At 41.3% G+C, this 21,007-nt stretch overlaps 1 protein-coding gene across 3 annotated transcripts in view; it reads left to right on the forward strand.

Annotated features, from left to right (window-relative positions):
* The window catches only part of DSCAM (DS cell adhesion molecule), a gene marked incomplete at both ends in the record, with an annotated part of 734,316 nt that overhangs the window by 462,055 nt on the left and 251,254 nt on the right, over positions 1–21,007 (forward strand). For all 3 annotated transcript variants that reach the window (XM_080695506.1, XM_080695507.1, XM_080695508.1), the window contains one exon: positions 10,632–10,910. In XM_080695506.1, coding sequence (XP_080551632.1) covers positions 10,632–10,910 — 279 coding nt within the window. The remainder of the gene's footprint in view (positions 1–10,631; positions 10,911–21,007) is intronic.

Genomic DNA, 21,007 nt, shown 5'->3' on the forward strand with positions numbered 1-21,007 from the left:
GTTGTGGGCATTCATTGCTCCATTGTTATTCCTCTTTCCCATGATTTCGGAAGTTTGTGCCTTCTCTGGGTTCTTCTCTGGGTCACTACGACTTCACTTAAGGTGCTCTGGATCTCGAGTCTGTGGTATCTCAGTCCCCACTACTCCTTTACTGGGTTGTATCACAGAATCTCAGACTTAGGGAGTCAATAGAGGCTGCTTTAGACTATGGGGGGGGTGCCAGGTTGGGTGTTCTCCTATGGTGTGATATCTCTGCCACCGCCACTCCCCCACTGGGTCAAGTCCCTGGGAGTGCAGTACTGGGATTTCTCCTCTGGGGCCCACAATTTGACTCACTGTTGTTGAGTACGCAGATGGAGCTGTAGTAGACTCAGTGAATTTGCTGCTGCTGCCGCCGGTGGCAATATGGCGTTGCTGTCATGCCTTCAGCCGTGAGGCTGACGTATTTCTTCTCTGGTTTTGAGCTCTGCTCTGAGTCCCTCAGCTCACTGTCCGCCGTTTCTCTCTGGAGCCTGGTGGGCTGTTGAGCGCGTTGGTCTGTAGCCGTAGCCATCCGGTGAACTTGCCGCTGCCGCCGGCAGTAAGACGCCGTTGCTGTGTCCTCGAGTGTGAGGCCAGTGTATCTCCTCTGTGGCTCTGAGCTCCGTTCTGAGTCCCCCTCCTCTCTGGAGCCTGGTGATTTTTTTGTTTCTCTGGTGATGGTGTTTTCTGGCTATGAAAGGCGCTGATTTTGTGGTAATGGAGATTGGTTGTTAGCGGGGCTCTTAAGCCCTGCTTTTCTCTCGGTCGCCATCTTCCCAGAAGTCCGGCATTGATCTTGAAGGATCTGGACCTTCCTGCTCAGCCAGGAAGGTGATGGAGTAATGGAAGCAGAGGGGCCTGCTCACAGCGGTGCCCTAGGAAGCAGATCTGATGGAGGTATTTGAGGAATTGCAGTGCAGAAAGCAAAAATAAAAATAAAGTTTAGTTAGGGCACAACTGAAAAATTTGTAATGAAGGGAGATGGTAATATTTTGGGAAAAAAGGAAGCAGACACCAGGCATATTGGGAGGTGGAGTATGCAAGACATAGTGACCTCCTTAGTGTCTTATGATAGAGAATGTGGAGAGGAATGTGTTTATTGCCCTGAGCTTCTCACAGCTGTGAGGTCCTGCTATCACTAGTGGGAAGAAGGCATTGAAGACGAAGTTTGGATCAAGGGAAAGCATGGCATGTTCTTTGGGGATTGGAGCTGCTTCTGGGACATCAAGATGGAGATGTTAGCAGATTACTGAACCAACAGGAATGAAGCTTGAGGAGTTTGGGGCTGGAAATTTAGATGAGCAAGTCGCCTGCATCAAGCGGACAGCTGGAGCCAAGAAGGTGGGTGAGATAGGGAAAAGTAGAACAAGAAATCGAGGCCAGGACAGGACACTGAGAGTTAACAGGGAGATTAATCCTTTGACAAGGAAAGACACACTTTTCCAAGTGAATTGCTGAGCTACCCATTCAAGGCTTTCATCTTTTCCATACCTTCAAATGAGTGAGACTTCCACCTTTCTTTGCCATTGGAGATAGACTCAAACTCTTATAGAGCACACGTCTATGTTGTAGATGGCAAAATACCCAAAAGCAAGCAGAGATGGTTGCGAAACTTATTTTTGGTACTGAGAATCAAACCCATGAGAATTTTACCTATAGCCATACCCCAGCTCTTATTTTTATTTTGAAACAGGGCCTCACTAAGTTGTTGAGAGTTTTGCTAAATGGCTGAGACTGGCCTCAAACCTGAGACTCACCTGTTTCAGCCTCCCAAGTACTGCAATTACAGGTATATATCACCATACCCAATAAAAATTGACTATTCTAGAAAATATATTACTAATCTATTTAACTTTGAAATACTTTCAAATCATGTTGACCATACAGAAGGATTTTTATGTGTGTGTTGTACCAGAGATTGAACCCAGGGGCATTCTACTTCTGAGCTATACTCCCAGCCCTATTTTATTTTCAATTTGAAAGAGGGTCTTGCTAGGTTAATAAGAGGATCACTCCTGTCTCAGCCTCCAAAGTACTAGTATTACAGTCATGTGTCACCATGCTTGGCTAAAAAGTTTTGTAAAATTCAATTCTAATAACTGAAAAATCTAACATTGTGTTGGCCATATTAGAAACTTTATGGAGTAAAAAGAAGGACAATAATTCTATGTAAGAAAGTAACATGCATTCAGGAATAACACCAGAAAATAAAACAGTCTAACTCCCTGTAAAAACTTTCAATCTAATTGGTAAAAAAAAAAAAGATGTATTTTGTCACAGCAGTGTCTGTAGCAGAGATATTCTAACATCAGAAGAACAGATACACTGAGACTGCAGGCTGCTCATGCCCATCCTCTGTGACAACCGTGAAATGTGCTCTGTATGATTTTGGTGTTAGGTAGGGTGGCTGTTATCAAAAAGACAAAAGATAAGATGCTTTTGCAAAATTGTGGAGCAAAGAGAACCCTGCGCACCAGAGGTGGGGAAGTGGATTGGCACAGTCATCATGGGAACAGTATGGAGGTTCCATAAAAACTAAAAATAGAACTACACATGCTCCAGCCATCCCACTTGTGGGGAAATAGAAAGGGAAGAATAAGTGTGTCTACGTGATATCTGTATATTCAGGTTAATTGCAATATTGTTAATAATATTGCAATGTTATTCACAATATTATTCACAATAGCCAAGACATGGAAACCATCTAGGGCCTGTAAACAGATGAAGGGATAAAGAAAATGTTGTATATACCATATATAATTTATATATTACACAAACATGCATATAAAGCATGTATGTACATTATATATTTAATATATGATTTTATGTAATATATAGAATATATATATATACATGTAAGTCATATATCATATATATTTATGCATTATACACACATATAAAGGATTATTATTCAGCATCTTCAAGCCATGGCAGGCTCAGTGACCTAGGACTTTCTTAAACTAGGGAAAATACAGATGACTTGATTCAACGATTGTTTTCCTGTATATGGGAGAAAAAAATTTTGTTAGAATGTGGCTAGAACCAAGCAATGTCTAGAAACTATGGTTTACTATGCTTACTTATAAGAGATGAGCAAGCCTCTGGAAGTTTTAAAAACTCTGGATTCCTCTAAATGCGCCATACTTAAATCAGTCACATAAATTCAAATTTTGTTATTTCTAATCTATGTCTAGAGAAAAATAGATACATATGGAACTTTATGTTCTGCATGATTTGGGCTATTACAAGTATGCCCGAGACATAATTCTTTAAGAAAATCTTGTGCTTGGAAAGCCATCCCGACCATGCTAAGGCAAAATGTCTTTCAGATCTTGCCCTCCTGCCCTTCTATCCAGGCAGGGCTAGAGAGTACCTTGCGGGCTCTGTCTGGTCTCTTTTCTCTCCTGTTCAATGTTTGGGTATCACTAGTCAGTTGAAACTGAACCCCAGGGGGAGTTCAGGCCAGGGGGTAAGAAGAGGTGTAAGTTTCTGTGACTGTGCTGAAATTGCTGGTTTCTCTTAGCACCTGTGGGCATCAACCATGCCCTCTTGATTTCTTCACCATACCCCCAGGACCTTGGTCTCATCTCTTCCTCCTGGAGTAGACACAGCAGAACCAGGAGCCTAGTTTGTGAGCCTGCTGATGAGCAGTCATCTATCTCAGGGGAACAAGCTCGCATAGCAGCTCATGGTGGGTGTGAATGTTAGAGCCACATAGGCAGGACCAGGTGTGGGCAGTGCTCCCCAGCTCGCCCCCAGCAGGAGAAGACTTGGCTCAGTGGAACCGGTATCTAGGACTCCCAGACCTCCAGCCTAATCAGACTGTGGCTAGAAGCCTCTCTTCTCCCTGCCCTATTGTCAATATGATATCCTGGAAATATCACTTTGTTCTCCAGTTTAGGTCCATCTTACTGAAGTAGGGTCATCTTTCATCCAAAGTGGAGACATATGCTCATAGTCACCTCTAAAGGTAATTTCAAAAGGCCATTCTATGATTTAGATGTATGTACAAGGCATTATTTATTCCACTAGTTGTAGAGAACTTTAAAAAATCTCTTTCCTAGCCGTAAAGGCCACTCTGTTTAAGAAAATGGCTATGTACAAAATCACTACACCCATATAAGTCATAAATGTAAGGTATTCTGTAGTAGGGTTTTGAAAAATTTATTTATTTATACTTTTGGTGGCACTTGGAATGGAACCCTTCTATCTCCAGGCTACACTCCCAGACCTATTTTTTTATATTTTATTTGGTAAAAGGGTCTCTTAAGCCAGCAGAGGCTGACTTTGAACCTGCGCGATCCTCCTGTCTCCACCTCCCAAGCGCAGGGATTACAAGTGTGCGCTACCACGCCTGGTTTAAATGTGCTTCTTGTAGAGAGTAGAGAACTTCAGCATACTGGGTCAGTAATCTACAATTTGAAAAGTCTAAAGCATGCCATGAATAACTGGACACATAACCATTCTTCTGGGTGAGCAGGTCAAGAAGTGATGTGCCGGATCATTTGGTTGTGGTATCTGAGATGGGTGAATCACTGAGACAACTCTGAGGGACTTGTCATGAGTTTGGATTTCTATAAAGTGAAAAATTAGGAAATGCAGCTTGTCCAGGCATGGTGGTGCATTCTTATAATCCTACTATTTGGGATACTGAGCCAGGAGGATCACAGGTTTGCAGCCAGCCTCAGCTACTTAGTGAGGCCCTCCACAACTTAGTGAGACCCTATTTCTTTCAAAATAAAGAATAGAAAATAGGGCCGGGGGGGGAAGGGTAGCTCAGAGGTAGAATGCCCCTGGGTTCAATCATCTGTAGTATCACAAAAAAAATCCAACTTGGGGAAGATATAATTTTAGAATATATACTTCTTAAAGAAGCAGATGAGATGTTAAAAAGTAAAACATTTGGAAAAATGGGAAGAAACCATTCAAAAGGAAGGGGGGGTGTGAGAAGGGGCTGAGAAGATGGAAATGTCATTGCCCAATCTTGGAAGACTCTATTTCAAGACAGGGTTTCAAGCAGTCTAAGACCAGGAGCTGCATCCTGAGGATCGTGTGGAGGGTCATCGAGTAAAAGCCCCACTGGACATGAGAGGGCAGAATGCAGAATGGGTAGAATAATACATGGCAGTGAAGACATAGCCTGCCACCGCCAACGCCCACATGCTGCATCTGATCTTCCCAGTGACACGTGGGTCGCAGGACAAGGGAAGAAATGGTAGGAAAGAGGGGGGAGCAGCGCTAAGTGAGCACCCTCTGTCTGCCATGGGACTCTGAGCTGGCTGCACCACACTAGCGTCTGCCGGTGCTTCCGTGAGCTGCATTTCATTATCCTCTTCTCACATATTAAAAAAAAAAATAGATTCACAGAGTTTAAGACACTGAGGGAAGATGGTACCACTGATGACCTCAGGTTGACTGGCTCTCAGCCCATGACTTTTTCCAAATTTTCTACTCTTTTTATCAGGGGAAAATTTTAAGATTTTTTTTTTTTTTTTTTTTTTTTTTTTAGCCCTAAAAAGAGCCGGGCTTGGTGGTGCACGCTTGTAATCCCTGTGCTTGGGAGGTGGAGACATGAGGATCGTGCTGGTTCTAAGCCAGCCACGCTGACTTAAGAGACCCTGTTTCCCAATAAAACAATATAAAATAGGTCTGGGAGTGTAGCCTGGAGGTAGAAGGGTTTCCAGGAACCCCAGTACCACCAAAATAAATTAATAAATTAATTAATTAACCCTATAAAGATAATATACAATTAATTTTGGAGGGAAAAATCACAGCAATGTTTCAACCCAATTTAATGTTTGTATTAAGAGTTTAAAAAGAATTGGAGTCTAAATTAGCATTTGGTAGTATTTAAATGTGCCAAGTTGCCTAAGAGAAGGGACCCCCACCATTATAAAGTACACAATGCTGGTAATAAGTGACATTCAGAAGATATTTACCTACTTCTTGTAGAAAGGTTACGTCAAAACCAGGTGCAGGTCACATGTGAAATTTCTGCTCCTGTTATATTACAAGAGTTTGCTGTCAATAGGATGCAGGGAATTGACCTTATTCCGGGATGTAATGAGCCAGAAGTACTTAGAGAGTTTTGAACACACGCTTCTGCTTCCCTGAAGTCTCGGGAGGAGTTTTCTAACTCTTGAGTTAGTATTTGCCTCCAATTCTATATCTCATGTATGCAAAATATAAGATTTTGGACCCCTCGCAAACTTTTAAGCATTTTAAACAGCAAACCTGCGACTCAGAGCTGAAGTCAGAAGGTTTAGCCACGGAAAGTGAAGTAAGATTGCCGACAAATAGTCTGGCCATTTCATTTACATTCGGGATAAGAGGCACACAACCTGACCGGCAGAGAAACCCACAGCAAACCTCACCATGATACCGTTCTTGGAAAATGACTTTTCTCTCCAACTAAATCCTGCTTTAATCATTCTCTTTTTTTGGTAAATAGGTTTAAAATTTGAATATATTTTAAACATATATTTAAATATATTCACCATAAATTCCCACTAAGTCTTAATTATGTCTTATGATCTTGTATTAATTATAAAAAATCTGACATCAGGGGTGGTAAGCTCCAGGACGGGATGCTCCCCACCAGTGTGTGGGCTATGTTGTGGGTTGACTATATACTCCTGGCTTCTCACCTCCTTTAGCTCCCTCATCGTGGGTCCTTACTCTTTGTCAGTATGCCTGAAGTCTCAGCATCTGATTTAAACCAAGGAATTAGATAACTGAGGGTACCCTAATTGTTTAAAATAAGACATAAAAGTCGAACAGAGACTATTAGGGAAATGCAAGGGGCCCCTGGGGGGGACAATCTGGAAGATGGGGAGGGGGGAGGACAGTTGGGAGGGTAGGTCTGATCAAAGGACATTATATGCGCGTTTGAAAATGTTACAAAGGAGCCAATTATTTTGCACAATTAATAAGAACTAATAGCTGTAATTAAAAAGAATTAAAGATGAGAAAATTTAGATGTTCAAAGTGAGAGATTATCCTCAAAGTGGCACGCGTAAGATGCGGAGCCTTAGCTCACTGACATTGCATGCATGTGTCCCTGCCATGACATAATCGGTAATGTTATAAAGAAGCCCATTATTTTATATAGTTAATAGGAACTAATGATTATAGTTGAAAAGAATTTAGAATGAGAGCAATAGGATGTTTGAAGCGCGGGATGATGGGATGTGTGGCGTCTGAAATGCTGTCCCTTAGCCTGTAATGTTTGTTTCCTGCCCTTTGGAAGCTTCTTGTTTTGCTGTGCTGCTTCAAGGCTGAGTTTCTGAAATTCAGTTATGTCCCTATAATTATATTCCATAATCGATCAAGTGCAAGCGTCTATGGTATAGAGTTATGGGAAGCATAGGGTTTTGCTCTTTATTCGATCATTTATTCACTTACTTTATTTTTTTATTGGCGTATTGTAGCCTTCCATCATAGAGAGGTTCAAAGTCGTACAAACATGCGCACAGGTCCTGGTGTGTTTCCCGTCAGGTCTCACCCTGCCACCCACCCTTCCCCATACAAAACAGTGAGATTGGTGGTGATGCCCTCTGTTCCTGAAAAAATAGCCTGCATTTGCCTCCTCTGTATGATGTCAGAGAAAACTCTAATATTTAATGCCTATTAAAAGCCTATATCCCCCTCATAATTTTATGATTAAATAGGTCAAAAATGTCTTACCTTTCTTCCTGGATTTGGGAGTGAAAGTAAGTCCTTCTACATTTCTTCTTCCTGTTTTGAGAGAGAGATTGAGTCTTTTCTCTTGTCCAGCAGCTTTCTAAGTAAACTAATTTTTTCTCACCTTAAAGGCTTATGAAGTGAAATCAATGTTCAGAAAGTGACTCAGATGCATGGACGTTTGTGACTCATGGCAAACTCATTCAGAACCCAGGGCTGTACTCTTTGTTTTACAAATAAAAGAACCCGAAGCCCAGAGAAGGGTTAAACAACTATGTTCAGTGGTGCAGCTAGACAAAAACAGGCGGTTGGGCTCCAATGTTCTTATCTAAAAACGACAGTCTGCAACTCAGATAATATGAGCCACATTAGTACAAAGTGACATTTTTTTCTGAGAACAATCAGGTTTCTGCATGTAAGAAACCAAAGAATAGCTGGGCATGGAGGCATGTGCCTGTAATCCCAGTACTTAGGAGGCTGTGGCAGGAGGATCACAGGTTTGTAGCTAGCCTCAGCAACTTACTGAGGCCCTCTGTAACTTAGTGAGACCCTGTTTCAGAAAAGAAAAATAGGATAAAATCTGGCTTGGGGTTTAGCTCAGAGGTAGAATGCCCCCTGGTTTCCATCCTCAGTACCACACACACATACACATACAAAAGAAGCTAAGAAAGAAGGAATGTAATTTTGATACAATAAATATGAACATTTATTAATTGATGATAATTATACATTCAGTAGGCATTCGTGTCACAGGACAGCGAGATTTAAAGAATTATAAGCACCTTTGGTACCATGTGGCATTTTCCCCAGATTCCACCTGTGAGCAATCACACCATTCTCTGACCTAGTCCTGTCTACCAAGACCAAGTAGAGTCTCATCCTGAGACCTTTTCCTCTAACACCAGATCAACTCATTTTAAACCCGGATCTGTAACACCACATTGATAATCCACAGCATTTTTACATTAAATGTGCTTGTTGGTAGCTTCAATTTTTTTTTGCCTAGAGATTCTCATTTTTTTTAGTTTTTTATTGGTGCATTGTAGTCATACATCTAAATGGGAGAAATTCCAAATGAAGAAGCTTCAATTATTTTTATTTGTTTTTTAAATTTCTCTGGTAAGACCTAATTTGTGCCACCTGATACTGGCTTGTCTGGATCTGGCTGTATTTGCAAGTCTGAGTTCTAGTGGCCAACTGCTTTTGAAAGTGTATGGCAGTACTAGTCATAATAGTACGTAGCCAAGTACCCATGGCCATGCTTTGGACCTATCTGCTCCCTATGTCTACACAAGAAAGCTGCCCAGGCAGACACTGATAGATGGTGGCCATTGCTATATGTCCAGCACACACAGTAGCCAAATACATACCAGCTACCTAATCAACATTACTTTATTGAATGAATGAATGAATTATTAAATATATCCTCCTGAGTCAGTAATAGAAATGAACCTATAGTTGATTAATGAATAAACTCTACAGACATCTTGCTGTCTGATAGCCTCATTGTATAAAGTCACTTAGTATAATAACTGGTTTATGTTAGGCTATTACATGCTTAAGGATCTTTGTTTTTTTACCCTTAGAGATCATTTTCAAATCTCTGCATAAAAATAAACACTTTTATTTTTAAAAATAACACAACAAAGGCCAACAGTACAGGATCTCATCTCAGTCAGCTAGACACGGTTTGAGCCCTCATAGAACAGCCAGCTACTTCTGAGTCTAAGGGGAAAATAATGCCTCTGAGTTCCAGTTTCCTTTTCTACAAGGTGAAGTTATGAATAAGTACCCCATCAAGTTGCTAGAACAGAAAATTAATAACTTGCACATGATCCATAGTAGAGTTCAAACATGGTTCCCTAGGCTCCACATTGACCAGTTTATGATGTGGAAACCCCTATGAGATCCTCTAGGAAGGTATTGGAGAAGAGCATTCCTGAGACAGAAAAAAAAACAGTTAGGTGTTATTGGGGAAATTAAATTAGGAGAGAGCATTCCAGACTGAGGTGAGCTGTGTCTGTGGCTGGTTAGGCTGAAGACTGTAACCTGCTCCTCATGGGTAGCACAGTGGGGAAACTCAGACAACCTGCATGGGCCAGTTTGTAATATAAAATTACATGAATGTTATACACGGAGTGTATAAAATAAGGGGAATAGAGTAAAGAGGAAAGCTTCTAAACAAGCATTTGTCATTCATGTTTGCTGTTAGTTGGACAGAGAAAAGAACTTTTAACAATGAAACTGTAATCTGTTTCTTACCAGATTTGGAGAATGTCTGTTTGTAAGACATCAAATGGATAGACAGGGAGATTATAATCACAGTGCTATTAATAACAGAGTAGAAAGATCTCCTTTGGCACACATGCTGTGTAAAGCTTTAAGGATAAGCAAAAACAAACCCCTCCTTCACAATATTTATACTCCAGAGTCCAGTCAGAAATATTTTACTTCAAAATGTTTTTTTTTTTCTTTTTTGGTGGTACTGGGGTTCCTGGAATCCCTTCTACCTCTGGGATACACTTTCAGACCTATTTTATATTTTTGAAACAGGGTCTCTTAAACCAGCACAGCTGGCTACAAACCTGCGTGATCCTCCTGTCTCCGCCTCCCAAGTGCGGGGGTTACAAGCGCCCGGCCAAAATGGTTTTTAAATTAAAAAATACATAATAAAGTAAATTAGATTAATCCTATTTGCTGAAGTATGAATCAAACCATGTTTGTTTTCATTTGAAATGATGAGAAAACTGAAAGAACAAAAATATCATTTCAAATCCTCTGCAGTTCAAGTATTTACATACTGCATTAGCAGTTGTCTATATTGTTCTTTCAATGATATGCAAATGAAGAGTTAAAGGAAAAGAGAATATAGACACAATTCCCTGTTATATTTCTTCTATTGGCTTTTCTTTTTCTTTTTCTTCCAGTTCCGCCTTTTATTCAACCTTTTGAGTTCCCAAGATTTTCCATTGGGCAGCGGGTCTTCATCCCGTGTGTTGTGGTCTCAGGGGACTTACCCATCACAATCACCTGGCAGAAGGATGGCCGGCCAATCCCTGCAAGCCTGGGAGTGACCATCGACAACATTGACTTCACGAGCTCCTTAAGGATTTCCAACCTCTCCCTGATGCACAATGGGAATTACACCTGCATCGCCCGGAACGAGGCGGCGGCTGTGGAACATCAAAGCCAGCTCATTGTGAGAGGTAAGTGGGGAGACGAAGGCAGAATGGCAGGGGAACCATGGAATTTAAAAGTGTTCAAAGATGGCGTACGTGCCTTAAAATATCATGAATACAGTTGTAATCCGTAGAATTTCATTCTAACACTAAAAAATAACCAAAGAAATCAACCATGTATCTCTCTAAATTGAAAGCTAAGGTTTTATTTGCCTACAATCTTACATTTCAAATTTTGCAAAGAAACTTAGGAACAAAAGGTGGGAACCAAGGGATTTAGTATATGAAATAGGGCTTTCATCTAACCCATTTATCTTTTGAGAATCAATATCTATTATTCTTTGCTTTACTTATATTTATTTTACATAGAATTTCTTATAATATTGCCTCTCATTTAGATAAATGGCTTTCAAGAATAATATTTTTATATACACTAGTGTTATATATCACAGAAATTATTAAAAGGTATAAAATATAAGATGTAATCTCAGGGTAGTTTTGATTTGCATCTCTCTGATTGCTAATCATATTGAGCATTTTTTCATGTATTTATTGGCCATCTGAATTTCTTCTTTTGTGAAGTGTCCATTTAGTTCACTTGCCGAATTTTTGATTGGGTTATTTGTTTTCTTAGTGTTTAGTTTCTTAAGTTCTCTGTATATTCTAGATATTAGTCCTCTATTGGAGGAGTAGGTAGCAAAAATCTTCTCCTATTCTGTTGGCCCTCAGTTGAGATTCTTGATAGTTCCTTTGCTGTACAGAAGCTCTTCAGTTTAATGCAATCCCACATTGATGAGATTTCATCTAACTCCAACTAGAATGGCAATCATTCAAAACACAAATAGCAACAAATGCTGGCGAGGATATGGAGAAGTGGGAACTCTAATACATTGTTGGTGAGATTGCAAATTAGTGCAACCACTTTGGAAAACAGTATGGAGGATCCTCAGAAGAATGGGAATGAACTTACCATATGATCCAGCAATACTACTTCTGGTTATCTACCCAAAATAATGGAAGCCAAAATGCCAAACTAATGCATGTGTGTCTATGTTCAGAGCTGCACAATTTACAATCGCTAAACTATGGAACCAGCCAAAATGTCCATCAACAGATGAATGGATTACAAAACTGTGGGATATGTACACAATGGAATTTTACTCAGCCACAAAAATCACAATTGGAGCATTTACAGGGAGATGGATGGAGCTGGAGGACATTATGCTAAGCGAGATTAGTCAGGCACAAAAAATAAGAAATTGCATGTTCTCCCCAATATGCAGAAGATAGGGAGAAAATGTGTCAAAGGAGAAACTCTAGATGAAAAGGAAATACTATAGGTGAGCAAATAAGGCGACCTGACTGAGAGGGATAGGAAGGGGGGAAGTGGGAAATTCCCTAATGTACATGATATACATTAACACACATTTTAAAGTCAATCACTAAGCAAAACATGAGAAGGAGGGAAGGGGAAGGAAATGGGGCAGGAACTGGTAAGGGCTGATTGGGTGATGTGTATCTGTATGTTTATACCATCTTGCACTCCACTAATACACATGACTATAATACATCAATAAACATTTTTAAATGAAATAGAAGATATAAACACTTATACTTATTTATAGAAATGTGGTTATTTTGTCACTCTCTTCTTTTTTTTTAATCTTTTACTGGTGTATTTTAACTGTACTTCCTAGTGATATATTTCATATAGACATATAACATCACTTGGTCTATTCTTTTCCTTTCTCTTTATTTACTATCGAAATGGTCAATATTTGGAGAAGTTGTTGAAATATTTTTAAATTTAACATAGTGTGGTAGTATTTATGGAAAAAGTTAAGGCTGTGAAGTCTAGATGTACAAAACATGGGCATTGGTATTGAATTAAGCATAAGTCTTATTTCAAATCTTTATACAAAATTGTGTTAAAGTTCACACTCCCCATTTGTGACTTATGCAGCTAGCTTCCCCTAAACCTGTTGAGTGTGAATATTTTGTGATTTAGTGATTCTCCAAGAATTTACTATCCACCCACATCACAAAGGTAACTATATGCAATTCAAGATTTACCTCAGTGTTGATATTTGCATTTTAAAATCCTCAAACATTGGGGTCTCAATGTAATTGTTAGAAAGAGAATGATTTCTCTTATCTTCAAGATCTTCCATAGGCCTCAGCAGACTCTTTGCCAAGCAGTGGATTTCTCTGTCCTTTATCAGTCCTCAGCCCTCATCCCCTGGCCACCTCTCTTTTCTTTCTGACTGAAAATGAATGCATTTCCTCTATTCTGCCTACAAAAGATCAGGGTGAGCTGGGTGTGGTGGTGCACACCTGTAATCCCAGAATTTGAGAGGCTGATATATAGGTTTCAGGCAGCCTCCGTAACTTAGGAAGACTGTGACTCAGTCAACATTCTTAATGGTGTCATTCAAAGATCTGACTATCTGGGTTAGAGGAAGGAAGACTTATTTGATCACAGTTTTATTTTTAATTTTTGGGCTCAGTCCACATGAGGCCAGGGTCTAAAACTCATGGCTCTGGGAAGTGGATAGAGGGAGCCAAAGAGGCCTGGCTTTCATATTGTGGAGGCTGGTCTCAAGAAGCAAGCAACGGAATCAGGGACCGTGTGTAATCTCCAAGGCCACACCCCAAGGCACTCACCTTCTTCAGCCATACCCTCTCTGTCCAGGTTGCCACCCAGTAAATTTATTATAATGGATTTGCCAACTGACAAAAGTACAACTGAGCCCCACTTACAACATGGCTAACGTGAGGGCAAGGAGGACATTCTAAATCCAAACTCTTATACCCTGTTTCAAAATAAATAAAAAGGCCTTGGATGTGGCTCCAACATAGGATGCTTCTGGATTCAATTCCCAGCACCAAAGAGAAAAAACAGAAGTGGACATCAAGAAGTCATGTGAAGAGGCCAATTTTACATTTCTGGGGGGAAAAAAAATCTCAGAATAAATTAACTATAAAGTAGTTCTTCAGTTAGATGCAAAGTAAAGATACTGATGACATTCTCACCTCATTCTTTTGAGCATGAGAATTGGGAAATTTTTGAAGATAAATAAAAATGGGAGCCAACCTCGTCTCTACTTCTCGTGTGTTTCTTTGAAGCAGACTTGACTGTTTACCACGGTTTGTGAAGGGCAAATTACAACATCAGATTGTCTTCAATATAAGCTTCTCTGAAGGATCTAGGTCAGGGAGCAGAAATGAGAGGTGAAAATGTCTGTGGGTGTTCTTTGAATAGCCTTCCCTTGGAGGAAAAAAAGCCGGAGCCGGACTTCACCAGGACAAAGGTCAGATAATAGGAGACCAAGTCTCGTTATTTGGGAAAATGTAGCTCATGGCAATCTGATGAATAGCTGTGTGAGTGTTCCTCAAAATTAAGCTTCTGTGAAATTTATAGTAAGTCATTAGTTAGGCGTTTTATCCCTGAGGGAAACAGTGTGCTTCACAAACTGCCAACGTGACTGGGGACACTGGCAGGAATGAGATCATGGGAGGCAGTGTTTCTCAGTGGACAAGGCTGTAGCACCTTCCTGGGGATTAAGGAAAACACATATGTATGTTCTGGTCCCTACTCAGATTAAATAGATGAACATTTTGTGGAGCAATTCCATCATCCAGATCTCTGGGAAATAATTTGTTTTCTAAATTCACCAATGAATGGTCCTTGATATGTTCCACACACTGGGATTGCCTGGGAGCTGTCAGATGTCCTGACTTCCAGGTTACCCCCCTACTAAATCAATAACCATCCTTTGAAGTGGGGCCCAGATATCAATTATTTAAGATCCCCAAGCTTATTCTGGTATACAGCCACGTTTGAGTTCTACTGCTCTGAGAAATTTGAATACTCAATCATGTTATATGTCCGTGTTTTTTCTCTACATGGACAGATCGGCCATTGGTGACTCTATCCAGGATGCTGACAGGGCCTGATTTATCTTTTTAATTATCTCACTTGCAGCTGAGTGAAGAAAGGACTGGGCCAGAAGGCAAGGAGTGTAGAGCAGAGGCTATTTCAGAAGCCCAGGCAAGATAAAAATGTGCCTGGAGTGAAGACTGTAGTGGTGGAGGTAATGGGAAACAATTTAATTGGTGATGTGTTTGGGAGGTAACAGAAACAAAACTTGCTTTTAGAGTAATGCTTTGATGAGAAAAGAGGGATTCCATAAGGAAGCACATTTCTTAATGACAGCAAGCTAAATGGAAGCAACCTGGATGGACCAAAGCAGAGAAGCAGCAGGGAACAGCAGTCTTGACTTGGGGAGCAGGGTGGGCCGGGTCTCAGCAACTCCAGCATTCAGAGTTCCAGGGAAAGAGGTAGAGAGACCATCCAAAGAGACGCAAGAGGAAGGAGGAAACCCAGTGGGGCTCCAGGAGCCAAGCAAAAATATGCCAAGAAAGAAGGGTAGTAAAGTGTCCAATCCTATAGAAGGTAGGAAAAGGAAAATGTAGAATCAGCCATGGGTTTAGAGAGGCGGGTACTGCTCCAAAAGCATCATCACCACAGCAAATGCCTGATGAGAGGAGCTGGAGGAAAGAAAGGGGTGGGTGCACACGAACCCCTAAAATGCAGTCACTTTCATGTTTTCAGGAATGTTGCTATGACAGGAGGCATAAACACAGGGAGGAAGTTGAAAACACACAGGACAAGGGAAGGTGGTATTTTTCAGACGCTTACATGCCTAGGAGAATGAGCCATTGGGAAGAGGTAGTAACAGCAGAGAATAAAGGGCAGATTGCTACAGGACCTATGTCCCTGAGTGCATGGGTTAGAGTCAGGGTCTGTGCACAGCGGAGGACGTCCAGTCCAAAGTAGTATTTTAACAACCATGGTGTGGCTCTGGAAGATAGAACCAGCTGAAATTATTGGAAATTATAGAGAGAATATTTTAGTCAAGTAAGTGGAAAAGCAAACACAAAAATGTATCTAATGGGAGCACCACAGAGCAACGGGTATCATTTTTCAGCTGACCATAAACAACTATTGAATTACGGCATGTAAAGATTGGCTTTCAGGAGTGGGCAGCACAGGGCTACAACCCTGAGGGGAGAGAGAAGAGAGGGTAGGAGCTGAGCCCTGAGAAAGAGGAGCAGAAGCAGAAGCAGAAAAGGAAGAGGAGGAGGAGGAGGAGGAGGAGGAGGAGGAGGAGGAGGAGGAGGAGGAGGAGGAGGAGGAGATGATGATGATGATTTAAAAATAATACAAAGATAATATTGGGATTTCAGGAAGATATAGCCACACTTTTGCATGTTCATTTTCTTTTTACTGTCTTATTTTTTAAAATTTTGTGGCAGTGGAGGTTGAACTCAGGGACATTATACCTCTGAGATACACCCCCAGCCCTTTTAACTTTTTGTTTGAAAACAAGGTCTTGCTAGGGTGCTGAGAGTCTCACTAAGATGCTGAGACTGGCCTTGAATCTGAGATTCTCCTTTCACAACCTCCCAAGTACTTGGATCATAGGCATGCATCACCATGCATGTAATTGTTCATTTTCCGTATGACTTTGGGACATGATTTATTTCTCTGAGCCTTAATGTCCTCATCAGTAAAACAGGAACACTTGGCGTGAGCCCCTAGAGTTTCAGAGAATTCAATGAGCTCACAGTTGTTATGGTCACGGCACCATGCAGGCAGCAGGGCCCTCCAGTTGCGGTCCACTTAATGAATGGCTTAGAGAGGACATGAGTGTCCAGATATCTTTCCTGAGGTCAAAGAGCAAGAGCGAAGATGCCATGATCAGACATAGCCCATCCACTTGTTGCCAAGAACAAGGACTTGCTTGATGTGGGAATAGTGGGGAGCACAAAAGCCTTTGCACCTGTTGCCTGAGTGAGGAAGGCCGGTCTGGAGTCAGTAGTGGGCTGTGGCTCTGCAGGTAAGAATCGAGAGAAGGCTGCCTGCCTGCCTGCAAGCCTGGCCCGTCGCTCCCTTCCCTCTCCCACACTCCTCTCATCCCTGCCATCACTGGGACATGTATTAGTTATACAAATTCCTTACCACCTCCTTGGACCAGTTTTCTTATTTGTGGAATCAAACAATAGCGAGCCGGGGCTGTCTGAGGTTAAATAATGTAAGTACTAAATCTATCACAGTGCCTAGTACATGATCCGTACCTGAGGAGTAGCAACTTCCCTCCCTCCCTCCCTCCCTTCCTCCCTCCCTCCCTCCCTCTCTCTCCCTCACTTCCACTCTCACCAGCATGACTTTGGAACATGACTGGGGACACATCACATAGAGAGACAAAGAAAGACGTAAACTCAAGCTGAATAAGTGTGTATCATAGACATAGAATTTAGGGTCACAATTCCTAGTTATTCCTCATATCAGTTTTATGACCTTAGGTCATTGTAAAACTCAGCACTTTTTTATATACTAGGTCACTTAAAATTTATAAAGAATTTAAAATAAACCAGTTGCCATTATAAGAGAAGTATTAAAAACCAAAATGAAAGTAAAATGCCTTATCTCTTATGTATATGCCACACGGCTTACGATAAGAGTGGACTAATGATCTCCCTGATTCCTTCTCTATTTGGTGACCTTGGCATTAAAGAAGCCGTGTGGGTGAAAGGTGCTGGACTTAATGACAACACATCTGTCCCTGGGCGCCTTCTCTTTCTGGCTGTGCACCAAGGGCAGGAAGGTTGCTGACACGGGGCTCCTGTCTGCCATGCCATAAGACCCATGTGCTCACACTTTACAGTGTATAATGGGTCTGAGTTTTTTTGATTTATTGATGAGCCACCACATAGGGAAGCACACTGTCAAAAAAGCCTTTGAGTGACTCTCAGTTAACAGTAAAAAATATAAATTATACAAGGCCACTCTCTTATTGCTGTGTTGATTGACCCAATTTCTGATATCATATTCATGCTATCGATTTTATTCGTTCATTTAACAATCATTTATTCAATAATAGATGATGTTCTGAGTGTCAGGGACGCCATGGTGATGGAAACGGAGCAAGAATCCCTGAGCCGTGAGTTCAAACTCCAATGGAGAAAAGAGCGAGTGCACACTAAGTAACAGTGTCCACAAGTGTCAGGAAAGAGACACTTGGCAATATGACTGAGCGAGAGGATGGAGATGGTATCATAGATGTGAGGAACAGGGTAGGCTCTGGGAGAAAGCTTTTCAACAGAGACTGAGTGAAGGAGCGAGTCTTAGGAATATATAGAAAATATAAAGGGACCGACACAAATAAAGACTGTGGGTCAGGAGTGAATTTTGCTTGTTCATACGACAAAAGGAAGACCCACATTCACGGGTCAGTAAGAGAGGACGGAATGGGGAGGCAGAGCAGTAGGCAGGGGCCAGGCCACTTGTCCTCAGAGGTGGGAGACCAGCGGGTTTTATTTTCCAGTGTCAACTCACGTCTTACCTAGACTGTGACCAGTGGTCATCTTGACTAAATACCATCCAAGACCGAGATAACACTCATCTACACCCCCCCTCCAGTACCAAATAGCTTCCAATCATGTCACCTCCAAGAAACTGAACCCATGTTCCTGTCTACAGCTAGGGAACCTAGCCTCGGAGATGTGCCCATGCTGGAAAACTTGCTCTATTGGAAAAACAACTCTGCCAACAAGTATGCTCACCATTGTATTCCAAATAAAGTGATATAAATAAATGAGAATGAAAATATAACTTTAAAGAAACAGCAACTTTGGGTAGTCAAAGCTTACTATACATTTTAACCCAAGTTGTAAAAATTCCCAAAATGCCATATTCTACTATTTGGGGTTCTGTATCTTTTTTATCCAGAATCTTTCTATAATGGTTCTACCTGGCTTACCCTACTCAAAAATCCTGGGATTTAGTGTTCTCCTTTCCTGAGTAACTTAGGTACTTAGCCATACTCCATTCCTCTGTTCTTTAAAACTGAACCCTGGGCGTAGTGGCGCATGCTACAAATCCCCGTGCTTGGGAGGCAGAGTCAGCAGGATCGCACAGGTTCGAAGCCAGCCGCGCTGGCTTAAGAGACCCTGTTTCCAAATAAAAATATAAAATGGGTCTGAGAGTGTAGCCCGGAGGTAGAAGGGTTTCCAGGAACCCCAGTACCCCCCCACACACACACACACAGAACTGAAGTGATACTATCATGTGTCAATTCAACACATAAATGTGGAATGTATCCTATGCTCACTATCTGTGCTCCAGGCAGGGGTTATATTGGTCTACAAGAAAAGAATGGATCCTGCCTTCACAGGGTATACACCCTGAGGTGGGAGACAGGCAGTTAAACACATGATATCAAACAGGCATGGTAAATGTTGTGATAGAAAATAAAGGGTTCAAAGAAGTATTAGCTCATCCATCGCATCAAAAAAGATGCCTCAGACTCAGTGAGCTTTCAACTGAGAATTGAATAACAAGAAGCTGGAATTTTTTTTTTTTTTTTTTTTTTTTTTTTTTTTTTGCGGGTCTGGGGACGGAACCCAGGGGCATTCGACCTCTGAGCTATACCCCCTGCCCTATTTTTCTTTATTTCGAAACAGGGTCTCACTGAGTTGCAGAGGGCCTCACTAAGTAGCTGAGGCTGTCCGCGAACCATGATCCTCTGGTCTCAGCCTCCCAAATGCTGGGATTACTAGCGTGCGCCACCACGCCCAGCTAAGAAGCTGGAATTTTTTAAACAAAGAGATGCAGACATTCATGTAAAGACCAGCAGGAAGAACAATGTTGGAGACAGAAAAACAGACAGGATTGTAGAATAACTACTACAGATCATGGGAGATGGGAATGTCAAGAAATGGAAATAGACCAAGGACTCAGGTCAGATGGTCTCAAGGGCAAAAGGAATATGTGATGATTTTAAACAGGGAAGTCATATCTGGGTAGAGAAGAGATTCAGTAGGGCAGTTGTTGGCAGGTACACATTTAAGAAGCTGCTTGAGAATCCACATAAGAGACAATATCAGCCTTGTCTTGGATTTCTTGCTCTTGAAAGCAAAGTGTGATTTACAGAATTGGCTGTAGATGACTTATTTGGGGTATAATTTCTGGATCCCAAAGTAAAAAAAAAAATGGGAAGGAATAAGATAAGAAATAGGGAAAACAAATCCAGGAAAATGTTCTAATAAGCAAATTGATTTGGTATAATTAGGAGGAATCAACGGAACAGTGATTTTCAAAGTGTGGCTTCTGGACCAACAGTTTCATCTTCACCTGGGAGCTTATTGGAAAGGACCAAGGAATCTCTGGTTCTACTTCAGGCTCCCTGGGTCAGAGCCCCATGAACAGGGTTCATCAGTGTGTGACTAATCAACTCTTCATGTCATTCTGATTTCCTAAGAAGTACTCCACTGGCTGGAGGATGGAGAGATAGAACATTTCTACCCCCTCTCCTCTGCCATTGATGGACATTGTATCCCATATTTCTGGGTTTCATTTGTGATGGTGAGGAAAGCTTCCTGACTTCAGAGGAAGTTTGAGAGAGTGAAGAGACACTACTGCCCTGGGTTCAGCATCCTAGCAATGTCTGTGGCGCTGTCCAAGTTCAAGGGGCTGAAATCAAGGATCCTGCTCTTTACCAGAAATTCAGACTACCCACTGTGATTAGAGTATGGAAGTGGAGATAAAGAGAATTTGAGGATATGTGACATGTTTTCAAGGTATAACCACTAGTACCTTATGCAAGGATTTAAAAGTGGAGCATTTGAAAAATAATTCTGTATTTACTTAGACTTTGATGGACAGGAAGAAGGACAGGTAGCATTTTAAAGGCTTGAGTTTGAGGTACCTGTGAAATTTATAGTAATCTGGGGAATATAGTAACTCCCACTATCATTAAAGTGTGCAGAAGACTCGAGAACATTGAGTAAGATGTGAATAGGGTTGGGGACAAAATCTTGGGACACAAAAGTGAAAACAGAGCAGAGTGCTCTCTCTCTTTAATAAGTCAGTAAAATACGGCTTGCAATGGGAGTGACTATGTGAAGTGACTTGTATCTGAAAGACACAGGGTCATCAGCAAATGCTCACATCAGCTACTAAGGGACTCCTTGGGAACTTCTACTTTTCCCAGAACAATTTCTTGCTTTGTTATTTTCTAGAAAAGAATAATTAGAAAACAAATATCTTGACTACTTTT

Source organism: Muscardinus avellanarius (genome assembly GCF_963383645.1).
Source record: "Muscardinus avellanarius genome assembly, chromosome: 5".
In the NCBI taxonomy this organism is placed as follows: Eukaryota; Metazoa; Chordata; class Mammalia; order Rodentia; family Gliridae; genus Muscardinus; species Muscardinus avellanarius.